Source organism: Arctopsyche grandis, chromosome 1 (genome assembly GCF_051622035.1).
Source record: "Arctopsyche grandis isolate Sample6627 chromosome 1, ASM5162203v2, whole genome shotgun sequence".
Classification (NCBI taxonomy): domain Eukaryota; kingdom Metazoa; phylum Arthropoda; class Insecta; order Trichoptera; family Hydropsychidae; genus Arctopsyche; species Arctopsyche grandis.
Window position 1 is genome coordinate 24,941,310 of NC_135355.1, and position 19,134 is coordinate 24,960,443.

General features: G+C 29.5%; 1 protein-coding gene across 2 annotated transcripts in view; it reads right to left on the bottom strand.

The window, feature by feature from the left end:
- Positions 1-1,571: 1,571 nt before the first annotated feature.
- Positions 1,572-19,134, bottom strand: part of LOC143913492 (glutaredoxin domain-containing cysteine-rich protein CG31559) — a 71,700-nt gene continuing 54,137 nt past the window's right edge. For both annotated transcript variants that reach the window (XM_077433445.1, XM_077433368.1), the window contains exons 3-5: positions 12,971-13,204; positions 3,488-3,553; positions 1,572-3,339 (exon numbers count right to left, since the gene is read on the bottom strand). In XM_077433445.1, the coding sequence (XP_077289571.1) occupies positions 3,166-3,339; positions 3,488-3,553; positions 12,971-13,204 (474 nt within the window). In that variant the 3' untranslated portion in view covers positions 1,572-3,165. The remainder of the gene's footprint in view (positions 3,340-3,487; positions 3,554-12,970; positions 13,205-19,134) is intronic.

Genomic DNA, 19,134 nt, shown 5'->3' on the forward strand with positions numbered 1-19,134 from the left:
TATGAATATAAATATGAATTAAATTGAATAAGAAGAAAAATTTAACTGCCACTGACGGATGCTTGCCAACTTTTAGAATAAAGTTACTACTTTCGGTTTAGGAAAAAATATTTTAAAAATATTGGTGTATAAAATTAATAATTTCTATTACAAGTAAAAAAAATTCAGTCCGATTTGATTAGCGGTTTGGGAGATAATTGGATTCAAAAACTTAAAAAAAGAGAACACCTATACGGGAAGGTGCCTTTTCTGGTCAACTTGAAAATTTCAAAAAATTTACGTCATATCGATAAGAATTTCAGTTACCGATACTAAGTTTCAGTTCGATAGGACGAACGATGTTCAAGAAATCCCCAAAATGCACTGACACACAATACACATACTGAAACACAGACACACACACACACACACACACACACATACACACATTTTTTTCTAGATCATGAAAACGTGATCAGTGATCGAATCGAGTTCGAATCAGTCAAAATATGCTACAAATATCATTGCAATTGAGCACAAAATCTGCGAGACAATACAGGCCGTTCATACCATTTCGTTGAAACGTCAAGCCGTCAAAACGGGTCAGATAAAACAAACGGAATATGACTGTCATTGCTCATCCCACCATTGTTCATTATATAATGTTGTTTTATGTTTTTTCCTTATTATTTTTATAAAAATAATATTTTTAAAGAAATTTTTGCTAGCACCGTAATCCCGGTATTCAGACTTGTTTCAACACCGGGATGTACGGTACTAGAAAACACCGGGATCCCGGGATTGGAAGAATTAATTAGGATAATCCGTGTTTTTCAATTATCTGTGCCCTTCCTCCCCAGCATTAGCCTGGATAATCGAGAGTGTACTGTACTTACATTTTATGAACAAAATTTAAGTTAAATGGGACATATAATCATTAGTGGGACTCGTGTACATTTTAACAATATATTTATAGATACAATAGATACAAGTATTTACATACATGTGTATGTAAAAACATCGTACATACATGATATATGTACATTCGATACAAACAGAATAAAATTTTCATAGATATATTATTATGCAAACTTAAATTCAGAATAGTATATTAAATATGTATATGTAAATATATACGTTTGTAGACTTGAGATTTAGTCTTCTTATTATTAAAATTTGTAATTACTTCGCTTTGAATATATTTTTTAATACAAACGCGTTTGATTATAATAAAGAGTTTATTATAATGAGCTCGTTAAAAAAATTTTGCAACTTATTTTATATTGTTCCAGTTAACTCTGAACGATTTTTGTTTTTGTGGTTTACTTTCATGTTATACCTATAGACTACTCGGAGAGTATAATTAATAAACGTCTCGTTACCTTAATAGCGATAACGTCGACAAGTAACTTTTAGACGTTTACAAAAGCTCGGCCCCATTGTTTCATTAGGTGAAAGCTGTAAACCATGAATGATAAGTAGGTTTCAGACACTATTAAAAATCTGATTTTAGATTAACGTAAATCTAAATACAAATTAAATATCATGTGGGGAATAATGGGTGAAATATGATTTAATAATAGTCTAATTTTTGTCAATCATTTATTTTAAGTATTACAGTACATGTTTTATATGTAATAATATTAAGATATATGTATGTATGTATATGTACAATGAAGTTTTAGCACAAGCGTTTGTATTAATTTGAAGATTTTCCATGTGTAATTAATATTTATAATAAAAATATTAAGTAATATAATTTTAGGAAATGATTTGGACCATTTTTTATATAAAATATACATAAATGTATACGTAAAAATAAAGGCTCCACAATTTTACGCAATATCTACACGTTTACGTTCAAAATCCATCACCGCTAACGCAATCGAGTAATGAATCACGTAAATTGCTGTAATTTCTCGACAGTAATTATTTGCCATTAAGATATATAATTTACATGCTTATATTATTTACAAAACAATTAATTCATGCTATGTATTAAATTGACATTAAAATGTTTTATTATACGATAATATTCGAAAATATTTTATCTAAATTAAAATAGTAATTTATTTCACAGCAACTTTCTATTGACATCGGACACAGCACTAGGCTGATAATAAAATATAATCATCTTATTGAATGTTAATTAATAGTATATGAAACCCAAAAAAAACAATTGATTTACAAATTACAAAAAATATCTAATTTTTTTAATTTTTTTAAGTGGTAATAAAAAGCTGTATCCGTCGACTGAATATTTATAGTAAATAGACTTTGTGGTTGGTATTTTGGTTTTAAAAGGCTTAAGCAAGGATCACGCGGAATAAACCTTTCGGGAAAATTGTGAAAAGCTTTGATTTTCATCTTATATTCTCGGGGATAAAGAAAAGAAGAAAAGCGAAACGGATTTCTGCTGCATACAAAGGAAATTTTTCGCATGTGTGATTCTGAAGAGTAAAAAAGGGAGCGAGATTCGTCTAAATACCTTTACATATATGTATGTATGTGAAATACAAACTTAAATTATAATACATATACGAAAAATACATATAATATGCATATAAAATTTCAACTCTTCTCAAAAACTTACATTAAATATTTTGTATACTATAGCTTTTTTATGTAGCTTTCTGAAGTCCTATGGAATAATTCGCAATTAGTTAATTAAATCAAACCTGAATCCAATCAAACAACAAAAATCAATACTGTGAAATTTGTATAAAAACAACTTCAAAAGTTTGACTATTACACTCTCACTACCTCAATTGATCATATGATACAAATTAAAACTGATTTTCAAAAATTGTATATGTTGTGAATATTTTTTTTTTTTTGAAAATAGCTGTTTTGAAATTGCAACAATATTTATATCAATATTGTATTAGAAATTCATGTGTATTCCCTGATAATTACACATATAAACTGTTCATAATTTTCATATAGTATAAAGCAATATGTACATACACTGTCTTATAATTATGTAAAAAAAAATAGATTCCATAAGGACTAATATCAATACTTACAAGACTACTATTCAAAACTAAACAGTATTTTTTATTAAGTATTAAAATTTTTATATCAAAATTAATGAAACATTAATCAGGTTAAGAACTTACTATCATACTCGTAAAAAAATTGACTAAGCAAACAAAATAACTGTTTTGGAAAAGCCAGCTTGAATTCTCAACATGCTTCGCATTTCACAAGACCAACTTCATCGCAGTTCATACATTTGAGAGCAACAAATTCGGCGGTGAAGTGATTACGATGTACGCTTTTCTTGGAACCGGAACAGACTGGACATGGAAGTAAACGGTATCCACCACAAACTTGGCATGTAGTACAAGCATCCGCACTCTGAAAACGGCAAACAGTCAGAAATTTGTAAAATCAACAGATTGAAGGTAGAACGAAATTCAAAATATATAATTTATTGACAGAATATCGAGTATGTATATATGTACATACATATGTATATCATATAATATTTATGATTAAAGTGTACCTTGTAAGGTTTTAGCATCCTTCTGAGTTCGCCACATTCATTTAACCTTTCAACAGTTTCGGCGTCCTGAAATATGAAAAAAAAAGATTATTCAAATGTACATATACATACATATATCTAAGAGTACAATGAACTTCAAAAGTAAATTGAATAACTTTTACAAAAGTCAATTTCTAATATTCCGTATATAACTCGTAAATATGAATAACTCCTTTCAAATATACACGTTCAATATTTGTGGAAGTAAATACTTCAAAATGAAAGCGACGTTCTAGACAAAATAATAAGTTTGTCAATCCCTATGGTTATTAAATTGTAATATATGTATAGCTTCTTTATTATTTGATAGAATTTACGTTCTAACGCGTGGAACAATTAGAGAGATTTTCAATTACATTTTGACACCTTTAAGACAAAGACTGGCATTCAGAATAAGACGAGCTTCCGTCGACTTATCAAGTATGAATTGTTGAAAATTTTAATTAAAAAAAACTGGGACGAACTTTCATTCGAGCGATTCGTAATCCGCTTTGAATACACCAGCAAGCTTCAGATAAGCTCTACCTTATACCTTCTCATGTTTTGCCACGTTGTCAGATTAGCGTGTGGTTTTTAAAATTGTTGATTTTCATAAAAGTAAAAAACGATTCAAAGGAAATGGAATTCAATAGAATCGCTTTAAAAAAAAATAAATGCTGAATTCCATACAATAAATAGCTACAATGCGATTTTTTGTAGCTGAATAAATTCACAGCGTAAATAAAAGCAGATTTTTCAGATTTAGAATTTTGTTTTTAAAAAATTATTATTTTATTTTATGGTTATTTAAACATTTCGTTACTTACACTAAGTATGGTTTCTATTTTTAAAGACTCTTCGTAGCCATTTTCTTTAAAATAATAAAAATAAAGTAAGAACTCAATTTTGGATCAAGCAAAAGCATTAAAAAACTTAAATTGAGTATGGATGCTTTTTTACTTTATTGTTTTTTTACAAAGTTTTTTTTAGTTTCACATATGCAACGATAAGTGTTCCTTTCCTAAAACTCTTCCGATCGCTTTGAAACGTTGATATTTTTTTGGTTTGCGATGACGAGAAAAAAAAGGCAGTCAACTTACATAAATATGTACATACATATTTATGTAAGTCTGATAATTTTTTTGTATTCAAAAAAATAACAAATTTGTTTTTAAGAGGTAAAACCTTTTTAAAAACATGCTTGTTTATTGCACTTTCTTTTAAGATATCACTCATGCAGATGTCTTGCAAATTACCAGAATTAAGGAGTAAAACCTAATTGAGGGAGCGCGCCGAACAAAGGCCGTCATTCACAAGCGACTTTAATGTATATAACAAAAATTTTCGAAAATGTCAAATAAAACAAAAATTTTGATAAAATTATTTATTGTTTATGTTCAAATGCCGATTTCAAATGCATACTAGAGTCCTTCGTCTCACTTCCATGATGGTAATTTTGGGTTTTATGTCTTCTTCATGGTTTTAAAACATTTTTATATTTTTCTAATTATCTGTTATTTTATAATTATTTTTATTAAATATTAAACAAAAAAATAATAAATGACCATCATACCACTTTTAACTTAGGCGGTATTAGCAATTAAATGTGAGATTGTGTTGCTTTTACTAAAAAAAATCTTTGTAATTGATGAAATTAAAAAACCCGTAAGACTTTGGACTGAGATATGTGTGGCTCAAAATGTTCTAAATGATATGAGCTATCAACCCTTTAAGGCTTTGCACTTGTACTACTACCAAAAACCTTGTAATATACATACATACATATATTATATGATTAAGATAAATTTAAAGCTGAATAAAAATTTGGTACGAGTTATTTTCACTGTACAACAGACTTATTTATTATTTTAAAGCAGTTTAAATTTATTCAATGTTATCCGATCGTTTTGCACGTGGTATTACATTGTATGTTTCATATGTAAAATAAGCTAGATACATTTTCAATTTAAACATACTAAGAGATAGATGGATGCAGAATTTTAAATTAAATTTCCCAAAAGGAGAGGTTATTGGACCCGTGCCTTTGGTTCCATATAACGGTTTCAAGTTGATATATCATACACATTTCTAGAATAGTAAATGGGAACATCTCGAATTTTGATAGCACGAGCCTTACGAGTCAACCAAAAGATAATGATATAAATATATATATATATATATATATATATATATATATATATATATATATATATATATATATATTTATGATTATGTTAAATACTTACAACTCTCAAATAAAATGCGTACATAGTCCATAGTTCAATAGGAGATGCTTTTATATGGCATTGTAAGTTAATCACAAAAAATTGAATTTTTATTATTTATTATTCAGAATTTATTTGTTGACATTTCTATCACACATATATTTCATAAATCGTTTTTATATATGTATGAATTGGTAACATTTTTGTACATTTTTAATTAAAAAATCTCGAGTTCGAATTTTCGCATGATCACAAAACTTCATATATTGTTACTACGTACATAGATAAAGTAAAAATAGTATATACATATGTACATATGTATAATAATGTAATACATATGTAAGTATAATAGTGTAATACGTATGTATATATATATATATATATATATATATATATATATATATATATATATATATATATATATATATATATGTATATATATATATATATATATATATATATATATATATATATATATATATATATATATATATATATATATATATATATATATATATATATATACATATATATATATATATATATATATATGTGTTCATAGATAAATTGGCGAGTTCGTGAATGTACACAAATATTATATGTAGGTATTTTAATGGATTCCTACAGGTTTAATTTCTACAGAATTCAACTTCCAAGAAACCATTTCCCCAGTGATGGAAAATTTAAATTTAATTAAACGTTATGAGTGGTCAATTATAATTTTAAGCCAAATGCTTCTTAAAACACGATTACATAGACGTATTGTTGTAAAAAAATTTCGAAAGACATTCTTTGATTAAATGAATCGGTATTATATCACATAAAATAAAATCTAGGTTACTGAAAATACATACATATGTATTAACACAAGTGCTACGAAAAGTATATATGTATAGTTCATATATACATCAATGGCAATTTCTTATGTCGATTTCTACTGCTTCTTCCTCGCTTGCTCAATGCTGAGCGTCATGGTCGTCGATGTCAGGAATATGATGGACACTCCTCCCGGTCCTGTGCCAAGTTGAAGGCAACGTTAAGGGACGATCCCGTCAGTTCTTTGATCTGGTCTGACTATCTCTTGGGAGACTGTCCTCTCGCTTGCCTGCCCTCCAACATTCCGGTGACTAACAGTTTCTCCAGAGTCTCCTCACTCTTCCTGGCCACATGGCCAAATTATGTAGGTTAGAACCCTTTCCCTACATGTTGTGGAAAGTCTCTCTGATACTGCCAGTTGGAGATGATCGTACGTCTTGCAACCCATGGTATGTGCAGCATCCGTCTCCAACACCACATTTCGAATGAATCTATAATGTCCTTTACTCTCTTTTTCAGAGTCCATATCTTGACTCCATACAATGCAATGAAGAACATCAGAGATCGCATAAGACGGATTTTTGGATTTTTGTTTGTTTACTGTGAATTTCCAATTGGCATCCTCCTATCCTTGAGATCAAGCACCTATGTACAGTAGATAAAGTTGTCAACTTCCTAAGTCTTTTAGAGTCTCAAATCTGTCAAAGAATAGGATTTTTGTTTATCTCTAGACCCAGGTGTCTACTCTCTATTTCTATTTTACGAAGTAGTTTAGCCATTTTATCCTCATTGGTGACTATTAACGCCATGTCGTGATTACTAGGCATGTTTTAAAAATAATTAAAAATGCGCCGGAAGATTTATTTTGACACTGAAAGTTTATTGTGAGCCATAAGAGAAAGTCCCACAAATGTGAGGTTATTTGGCTACATCTTGAGCTGGTTAGTCGATATTAAGATAAACGCTATTGCGCACGTACGAGCGTAGTTAGTTAGAACCACAAACCCGACCAAACCCATATAGAAATTTATCGGTCGACTTGTTGAAGATAGCTAGGAAATGTTTTCAAAATATACGCTTCCGAAGCGGTTGTTATACAGGTAATTGACTCGTTAAAATAGATTTATAAACGGTTTGCCGCAATCGTGTAAGTTTTTCATATTTAAAGTCGCGAAAAAGTGAAAACTAGTATGAGATTAATTTATGGTGTAAAGTAATTGGAAATAAATTCAATTAATACAATGAACATATTCAATGTTTATATTTACATGTAATAAAGGTTAAATTGAATATAGAAGATGTATAATACAAAGGTGACATAATTTTACAGCCAAAGAAGCTGGTCTGAAATGAGCTGAACTGAAATTTTTCTGTTTGCGACGTCTATTTCACATACCACAATACATATAGTTATTATATTACATGAAATTTAATTAAAATGCAATATTAATAGCATAAAAATAATTAAAATGTCAATGTCAGCGGTTAACCTTTGACGATTTTTTCTGTAATATTGGCGAAATCTGTGTAAAAGATAAAATATAGTTATAGTAAAATTTATTTAACGACGTGCTTTTTTCCTTTGGCGTAGTTGTAAATGAGGGAGGAACCGTATCTATTTTAGGCATCGAGTATCGAGGTAGGCATCACTGATCAGGTACGAGGAAAATCTTTTTAATATTGAAAAGAAGAACACCGATCAATACACGTGGTAGTCATGAGCACCGATTTCATTGTTGATCGTTCTATGTAATTTAATAAATTTCTATTGAAGCAATTACTACAAATCCGTATGTGATAAAATTCAAGTGGAATCTTGATTTAATTACGAAATTTGATATTTGTATGTACAGCAACATTATGAAAAAATAATCATAATTTTGGGGATGTCAAACAAATAACCAAAACACTTGTATGCACATATGAGCCGTTATATTTGAAAGTAGCTTAAGTCCACTTTTCTTGATTTCAAGAAATATCTCGAAAAAGACTTTATATAATGTTTTGCGTTTAACAATATTTAAAAATACTGAAAGCCTGTAATACGTATATTCTTCTTTTCCGATATTCTGTACATATCAAATTAAAAGAAGTGATAAAAATTTATGAATTAAGTCAAACAGACATAGTGTTTTTGGAACTGAAAATTGGACATCCACCAGTTTCAAATATAACGGCTGATATGTACATTCATACATATGTAGGTTAGTTCCGTAAGACAAAATATTAGATTAAGGGGCACACACGAACTGCATATTCTTAATATACATGTACATACATATATGATATTAAAAGTTATAAGTATCAGTATTAAGAGCTCATTTCGCAGATAAAAAAGCCACTCTTGTTTAAGTATATATTTTACATTTATTATTCATTTTCACTTTTGTAAGTAGGGAAATTTTATGCCGTGTACAATTCAAGCTAGAACTTTGCGAAAAATACGAAACAGTGCCACAATTTCCGTAGACCATATACACTTGCTGCATACTAACTATTGAATCACTGAAATGTTATTGTTTCACGTATACCCAACTTCGAAATAATAAATATAAAAATAATAAATATCAAAACGTTCGTCAGCGCTTAATTAATTACGTCCTCAAAGATAATTATTTTAATCAAACGAAATAGGATCAGTAGTACTAATCACAATATTACTTTCTTCAAACAATTATTACATGTACATACCTACATATATATGTATATAAAATATATGAAGATGAAAGCTAACACTTGACCTTTGAAATAATATTGAAAATCTATTGCTCTACTGACAGCAAACAATCAATAGTAAATTACGACTAAAGCAAACATGTATATTATTAAATTTGTAAATATATATTATGCATATATGATACGTATATACTTTATTAAGGTTAAATTATGTAAATTTTAATGTCAAAAAAACAAAATGAAAGGTCAGAACGCTGTTGTTGAAAATGAAATACATAAGTTGGCTGTTGTTGAAAATGAATTACATGCAATTTTGAACCTTTATAAATACTACATAAGTGTATCTACATACTTAATATATTTTTACTTTTTCTATCTACATACATACGTAGTAACAATAGATGAAGTATTGTGATCATGCGTAATTCGAACTCGAGATTTTGACTGATTCGAACTCAAAATCGATCACTGATCACGTTTTCATGATCTAGAAAAAAATGTGTGTTCTGTGTGTGTCTGTATTTTGGGGATTTTTGAACACCGTTAGTCCTATCAAACTGAAACTTAGTATTGGTGAAAATGGTACCTCCCCTTATATGTGGGTGTCCTCCTTTTCTAAGTTTTTGAATTCAATTATCTCCCAAACCGCTAATTGAATCGCACAGATTTTTTTTTACATGTAATAGAAATTATAAATTTTATAACCTAATATGTTTTAGATGTTTGTACCTGAACTGGAAGTAGTAATTTGACTCTAGAGAACCAAGATTTTTTATGATTTTCTCAGAAAGTGGCAATTTACTCTTGATCGATTTTTCTTCCACTACTTTTTTTCGACCCCTTAAACATGTGTGCTCTTCACGAAAAAGTTCAATATCGAATTTTGTTTTGTGACCTCCTTATATTCCTCAAATAAATAGATAAAGTCATGGGTTGGTCACACCCGAATTTTCTTTTTAGCGTAAAATAAACAGAATTCATTGGAAAATAGATAATTTTAGGAATTTCGGAAGATTTCTTTCGATAAAGAAAGCGTGAGATTACCTCGGTATATTATATACATATTTCCATTCAAATATATGTATATAGATAAAGTCATGGGTTGGTCACATCCTAATTTTTTTATTTACATACATACATAGGTTATAACGTTATTTAATGTTCACATGCCCAAGATTAATTATCATTTAATATATGAAAGGAAAAACTTAATATGTATAAATATATACAATGTAATTTGCATGTTTTAAATCAAATATTAATTTGGGATTTTGAATCTCATTTATAACAGTTAATTTAGAAGATTATATGAAAAGCTTCATAAATAATATTAGTGATTTTAATTCCGATTAATTATCAATAATTTGTTAAATGACGATTCAGTAATTTTGTCATCAATAGAAATTTAATAATATATACAATTTAAAATTGATGTACTGTATTAAAACCAGGGCTGTGGAGTCGGAGTTGGAGTCGCAGAGTTGGAGCATTTCAAACGGAGTCGGAGTCCTAAAAAATATACTAAACCCCGACTCCTTTTTACTAACTTCTTTTTATTATTATTTTCTTTAATTAATAGATTCCGGCCTCCAATTTTATTGAAGTAAATCCACTAATAAATTGAAATTTAATCATTTATTTATAAATATCATGAATTTAAATTACATTATAAATAAAATTGTTGAATCACCCGTACTTTGATGTCTTTTGGACAAAATCGATTGTTACTTACTTTTATTATTTTTTATTCTCATTTTGTTTATTAAATTAAATTTTTTATAAATGAAATTCATACACATACATTATGAATGTTCTTTTTATTTATATCTATTTCATTACCAATAATTCAATAAATTAGGTTACATGTCGATTTTTGTTGATTTTTTTTAATTCCTATAATTTTGTATGTTTTGAAATTGGCTATTATTTTTATTACTAACAAGAAAAGTCGACCTTACTACATATAAAAAATCGTTCATGTTGGAGTCTGAGTCGAATTATAAAATTAAATTTGAAGTGACTCTACGGCCCTGTGTGATGTGCCAATGTTTGGATCAAGTTACATACGTGTATGTAATTTAAATCATTTCGTATATATACGAATCCAAAATGAGCTAAATTCTGAGTAGAAACTAAGTAGATAATGCAAACAAAACGATCTACTGATTACGTAACAATGTAAATATTGTATGTAGCTTCTAAAGTCGAACTGGGAGGTTGCGTTTGCCGAATAATGAGTATTGAGCTTGAATTAAGTAAACATAGGATGTAATGTTGATCATTATATGTAGAACTGTTGCATTGCGAACATATTTCCACGTGTTAAGTTACTGTTGGTACGGTATAGCATTTTTATACGACGGAGGAGAGAAAAAAGGATATTCGAAGGTTAACGGTTGGAGGTTGGAGGGTGGTTATGGAGGGGCTAGGGGGCTATGAGGTGGTGGTGTGTGGTGTAGGGCTTCGTCTGGGTGGTACAGCAACAAGTTGGCCACGGGGAGAGCTGGGCTTTTTATCGATTGGAGCGTTAGCTTGCACAACCAGAGCTTTGTAAAGCTAGTCGTTCACTAGCTGTATATAATATATGTGTGTGTGTGTGTGTTTGTATACGCTACACTGTATATCAAGCACGGGCATAATTAAAAAACTATTCAAATATGCAGATGCAACTTCTGATATAGATACAGTAAAAATGAAAAATAAAAGTTATTGATTACATTTTAATACTGGATTTTATTTCTCTAAAGCAGTGCTTTTCACATTTATGTATAACGACTTTTACCTTTATAATGAATTATACTGGCGTATCTCAAATATTTACAAAATGGCGTATCTCAGATATTTGCAAAAACGATATGCAGGGAGAAAGGGTGTTTGCAGACTTGAAGTCAAAAGATCGTTAAGGGCTTTATATAGTAGGTAGAACCATGTTAAGAATAAATGCGCGGCCAAAAGGAAAAAAGGTCATCGTGTTTGAACTTTCATTGAAAAAAATCTGTTTTTGAATTTAAGATAAGAAAGAATTTCTCATCCATTTGAAAATATTATTCAGTAAAATATGTACATACTACACATGTTTGTATTTTCAAAATATTTATAAACATTTCAAATGTTTTTCCCCTTCACACTTTACAACACGCCATAATAGAGTGTTGTACAAATTTATTGAATCTTGCAAATATGTATTTTTTACATTTTTTTTTACTTAATTATTTATTTAATTTAATAAAAAAACAAATGAATGTTTACTATTAGATTAACGATGTTGAAGCGGTTTATATTACAAATACTGAGCGAAGCCGGGTAAAACCACTAGTATTACATATTTAAAATCTCGTATACCACAGTTGGGGAAACAATAGTCTAAAGCAATATTAGCAAACGTAGTGATACGGTACAAATACATTTTTTCTAAGATAAGAATTAAGAGTTTTAAGAGCTTACAAATTTTATTAATTTCATATTTTCGTAGTTTAATTATGATATTCTTAAAATCTTACAATAAATACATTTGTATGACATGTAAATGAGCTTACAATGAGACATACAAATATGCATTGTTTGTGTAAAATCTTTATATGTATGTAGTTAATAGATAAAAAATAGGATGACTATCTTATATTAAGTTTGATTAGTTTCCGCTTAATCGCAATGAAAATATTTAGGATATTTTATATACGATGAAATAAGATTGAAGATTTTTAGGTATTTTATAAATTTTGAATATTATAATGTGATAGTGACATACCCCTACGTGTTGGCCATCGACAAAGATTTGTGGAACGAGGACGTCTGAACTTTTCATTCTGTCTTTGATCTCCTCTTGACATTCGCCACTCATGAAAACATCCCTCTCTTCAAATTTTACTAGGAGCGTTCTCAAAATTTTCTTCACTTGTACGCATTTTTGATAAGTTCCTCTGACTATACCCATTGATGTCGTGTACACGACAACCTTTCCAGCGTCTTTTTCTCTATAGCTCTGAAAAATAAAGAAAAAAAATTAGTATTTACATGTACCTACATATTATATAATACATATGTACTCGAAAAGTATATGAACCAAATCCGAAAATGTTCGAAGGAATTTCGATTGAATAATTGATACATCCGCTTTTATACTTATGTACATATATATTTTTCTAATATATTTACTTTATCTATGTATGTACGCAGTAACAATGGATGAAGTTTTGTGATCATGCGAAAATTTGAATTCGAGATTTTGACTGATTCGAACTCAGAATCGATTACTGATCACGTTTTAATGGTCTAGAAAAAATGTGTGTGTGTGTGTTTTGGAGATCTTTTGAACACCGTTAGTGCTGTCGAACTGCAACTTAGTATAGGTTACTAAAATTCTTATCTACATGACGTAAATTTTTTTCAAATTTTTAAGTTGACTGGAAATGGTACCTCCCCTTATAGGTGTCCTCTTTTTTTTTAAGTTTGTGAATTCAATTATCTCCCAAACCGCAAACTGAATCGGACTGATTTTTTTTTACATGTAATATAAATAATAATCTTTATAACCTCATATTTTTTTTTTAAATATTTTTATCTGAACCGAAAGTAGTGCTTTTACTCTAGGGAATCGAAGTTTTTTATGTTTTTCTCAAAAACCTTTTGGTTTATTGAACTGAAATTTCATATCTAGAAGTTTAAGCTTAATACCAAGTTATTTATAAAATTTGGTAAGCATCCGTTAACCGGAAGTGGCAGTTTACTCTAGTTCGATTTTTCTTCCACTATTTTTTTCGACTCCTTAAACATGTGTGCTCGTCACGAAAAAATTCAAGTATAATTCTTGTATCAATGTGATGAAAATAAAAAAAAATCATTAAATTTTATAAACCGGAAGTGGGATTATTTCCTCTTAAAAAGGTAATAAATTTTGTGCCCACTACTCTGTCCATGGCCCTGAACGGATCAAGCATGAAAAATTAAAATGTATTTTTGTATTCTCTATGTACTAACTTAGAGCTGATAAGTTTTTTGTCAGAATTCGTAAACCGAAAATAGTATTTTTTTTTAAAACAATATTTATTTATTTTATTTTGACTTTTTAAATTATTTTAATCTTTTTGTTATTTATTGTGTATAATGATAGTGATTTTAATTAATAAAAAAAAAATGAATGAAATCCAACAACCGGAAGTAGAACTATTGTCTTTTACAAGTTTCCATACATTTGGGCTCAATTTGTATCGAAAATGATGTCTTACATAGCTATTAGTATTTGATAATGCTGCCGGTATGTGTGAATGTGTCTGTACGGTTCAATATAGAATTTTGTTTTGTGACTTTCTTATATTCCTCAAATACATAGATAAAGTCATGGGTTGGTCACACCCAAATTTTCTTTTTATCGTAAAATAAACAGAATTCATTGGAAAATAGATAATTTTAGGAATTTCGAAAGATTTCTTTCGATAAAGAAAGCGTGAGATTACCTCGGTATATTACATACATACATATTTCGATTCTACACATTATCTATTTTATTGTTTGTTGCCGTTTATTTTCTTCTCTTTGTATGTACATATGTATGTATACTTTTTTACCATTGTGGCGCATTAGGGATTACTTTTAATGGCACAATGGTCCGAAGTTTAAAATAAATATACAAATACCGAAGTTTGCTTTTATAGTTGAAATGAACGTATTCATATTTTGTTAGAATATCAAAAACTTCAAATTTATAAATATTTCATATTATTATATAGGTATAATCAGTGGCGGCTCGTCCATACGCACTGCGGTGAGAAAAATTTAATATTATTATATACATAAATGTATGTATATTATATGAAAATATCAATATTATTTAAGCGTGTATTAAGCTCGCCCGCACACCGATACACCCAATAATGATCATACATTGTGGTAATAATATCAGACAGTGAAGCATCGTTTATGATTTGTGCAGTACGGTTTTCGATGGAATATGCCGAGTGGGCGAAGGAGGGGCGCGGGGGCAGCTAGAAGCTTGGTCCGTACTGCACTCCCAACAGTATACACATTTCTTGTTGCGTTCGTGTGCGCTCGTGATTATTAAATAAAGAAAATTTTGAAAAGTACTGTAAGAAAATGCCAATGGAAGATCTACTACTAACCGTTGAATCATATCTTCAAACTTCAAACTGAATTAGAAGTGTTTTACTCAAGGAAATTATTAATATTATTAAAACTTATTTTTGCAATCAATTTATCCAAAGTTCGTGTGGAATAACAAAACTTATTAAAATTCTGCTTACAACTTCAACTACATCTGACCCAGAACGATGTTTTTCATCAATAAATAGAATAAAGACATACATATGTATATAAGAAACACTATAGTTCAAGAAAGATTGACGGCTTTGTCTATGCTGTCAATTGAAAAAAATTATTATGAACAGTGAAAAATTTAACGTAAAGGTGATAGACCTTTTTTCAAGGAAAAAAGACAGAAGAATCAATTTTTAAATGAAATAAAATACATATAATGTTTAATTCTGATAATTTTGATGTTAATAGTAAAATATAATCCAAATAAACATTTTTTTTATTTTTAATCAACCGCAGCACCCCCAGATATCTTATCCACGAGCCGCCACTGGGTATAATATTACTTGAAATTGAGAAAAACATTGATAAAATGTTCGACGTTATTATTATATAAAACCAAATGTCATCAATCGTAGCTATCATCGAGGACTTGATATGCTATAAATTAATATCTCGTAATTTAAATTAGACGATTAAGAATATATGTTGATAATTTTAGTCGAATAGATAAATAAGCGAACTTAAACACATCAAGATCGTTCTAAGAGTCACTTAAAAGAGAAAACTTAAAAAAAATTCAAAACACTTTAAAGTTAGAGCTGAAATCCAGGGCTAGAATATAATTCAGATAAAGTTACAATTAATCTATTTAGAAATGATTGCACAAACCATTTACTTATTCCAAATGTGCAACATCTTAACTTAGATGCTAAAATACTAAAATTCAAAGATACTACGTAAACATATTATATATTCTTTTGATAGTAATTTTTATAATAAAACATTTCTCTTCAAGAAATAATAGTTTGTATTAAATGATTCTAATAATACGGTGTACAATACTATTATCATATCGAGTTTGGTCAAAATATTTTCAAGTGGAAAGCTTTTGCGAGGAGTTCCTCTAATATAAGTTTTTTTTATGAAAACTCAACGTAAACAGACTGAGTATAACATATTTAATCAAGTTTGAAGTTTTGATGAGAAATAAACCTCGTAAAAGATGTTTTAAAAAACGGCAAAGAAAATTAGGAGCGCATTTGCCGTTCGCGAACTCTCGCGCTTACTTTTTTCTCCTTTTTGTGAAATGGACAATTCAATTTCAAAGACAATCAATTAAAAGTCAAGTACATATACATACATATGTTTGCGTTACTATTGCGTTAACAACAAGCTTATCGCATATTTAAATTTGATATCAAAATAATTGATTAATGATTATTACGAAGAGCTATGTATTCCGTCGTAGTTATATGTATTTATATAAACTCCAATACAATCTTTTACGTAGAATATAATCTCCTCTTTTGTGAAACGAAGAAAAGCTCTATTTTTGGTATTGTTCACGTCGAAAAAACAGGAAAATAATAATATGAATTATTTTATAACGCAGCTATTACGTTAAGGATGAAATTTTATTGTAGATTTAGATATATTCAATGTTTATCTTGTTTCTATAAAGGAATAAATCAACAAGGAAATGTAAAATGCGCAGTAATTGTAATTGCTGAAATTTTTATTGAGAGAACAGTGACCTTTAAAAGCGACTGAAATGTAGATTAAATATATACATATATATATATATATATATATCAGTGGCGTGCGGTCCATGGATGCGGTGGATGCGGCGCATCCCCTATAACTTTAAAAAGCCAAGAGTATTTTTAATAAATATTTGAATTTCGCTTCGATGTATTCTTAGTGATGTACGTGATTATGATGTAGTATATGATATATATTTCACATATCACGTGTTTTTTGTTACATGATGCATTATATAGGATCTTTTGATAATTTTTATTAAGGATTCGCATAGGCCGCATTCGCATAGGCCGGCCACAGGCGAGTGACGCTGGCGAGTAGACGCTGAGTGAAGTGCGCGCGCGTCATGGATTCGGAGTCGCGACCGATCCCATTTGCGCATGCGCACTATGAGGCTGTCATATTCGCGCGGACGCGTTGACACTTGTTTAACCTCTACGGTGGATTCGGTTTCTCTGTTTGCTTATCTATTGAGTTTCACTTGGAAGCCGCTGTTGATCGATATTTCCGCACGCTACGCCCCAAGTTATTTATCAAAAAGCTAGCCGATTCATTTCTTTAGACGAAGTTAATCATTTATACTGTAAGTTGGTTATTTTTTACTTTTGAATTAAGTTTTCATTTAAATTAGTTTCGTCTAACTTTATTTTTAGTTTACTGTTCCACTACTTACGAGTTTTCATTATTGCCTTTAATATGGATATCGAAAATAACAATGAGAGTGGACTTGTCGTCGAGATCAATAATAATTGCAATTGTTTAATTGAAAATGTGCTGAAAAGAAGATTTGCTTCTCTCCCATTTAATGAAAAGGAGATTATTGTTAAGAGCCCCAAACCCACACCAATATTAAATATTCAGTCTAAAACAAAAACATTTAAAAGGTATTTTAACACAGAAACATACGAAAAAATTTCATGGATTTGTGGATGTGCTCACTTAACGAAATTATTCTGTTGGCCATGTATTTTATTTTCTCAAGAAGTGCATGTCTGGAGTAAATTTGGATTTTCTGACCTAAACAATTTAAGTAAATCGCGCAAGAGACATGAATGTTCTCAAGCTCACATATGTTCTGCTGCTCAATTTAAAAAATTTGGAAAGGGACCTCGTATAGAAAATTTTTTAAGTGCTCAATTTAAAGCAAATATTGAAATGCACAACAAAGAAGTTACTGCAAATAGATACATTTTGTCGAAATTAATAAGCGCGATCTGTTTTTTAGCAAAACAAGAACAACCTTTACGAGGACATTTTGAACACCAGGAATCGGAAAATAGAGGGAATTATATTGAGTTGCTGTATCTGTTGAGTGAATCAGACATAAAATTGAAAACTCATTTAGATAACTCTACGGTGTTTACTGGACTATCGAACCATATACAAAATGACTTGGTATCCGCAATATCAAAAGTCTTGCTAGATGAGATTAAAACTGAAATACGTGCATCAAAATTTGTTTCCATAATTGTGGACGAATCTACAGATATCAGTCGCAAAGCTCAGCTATCTACTATTTTTAGATATGTAGATGAAAACAATGAAATTCAGGAGAGATTTGTTGGATTTGTCGATGTTAGTCCCAATAGAACAGCTAATGCTCTTTTTCAGCACATACGTGAGACCTTGGAAGAATTTGGTTGTTTGGACAAATTAATTGCACAAACGTACGATGGAGCGGCTGTAATGTCCGGGGAGCATAATGGAGTGCAACGAAAAATTCGAGATATTTGTCCTAATTCTTTATTTGTCCATTGTTACGCTCACAGATTGAATTTAGTTTTGTCGCAATCTGTTAAACATATATCCGGATGCAAACGTTTTTTCAGCCGTATGTTGTCATTTTCATCTTTTTTTTGTAAGTCTTCAAGAAGAATTTCCCTTCTCGATTGTCAAATAAAAAAACGATTTCCCACTGCTGCCCCTACACGATGGAACTACAATAGCAAAATTTTAAATATGATATTAGAATATCAAACAGAATTAATGGAAATATTTAATCAAATAATTAATGATGAAGACGAATGGGATACTGATGCTGTCATAAATGCTGAAGTCCTTCATCGTTATTTAAAAGAGTTTGAATTCAATTTCAATTTG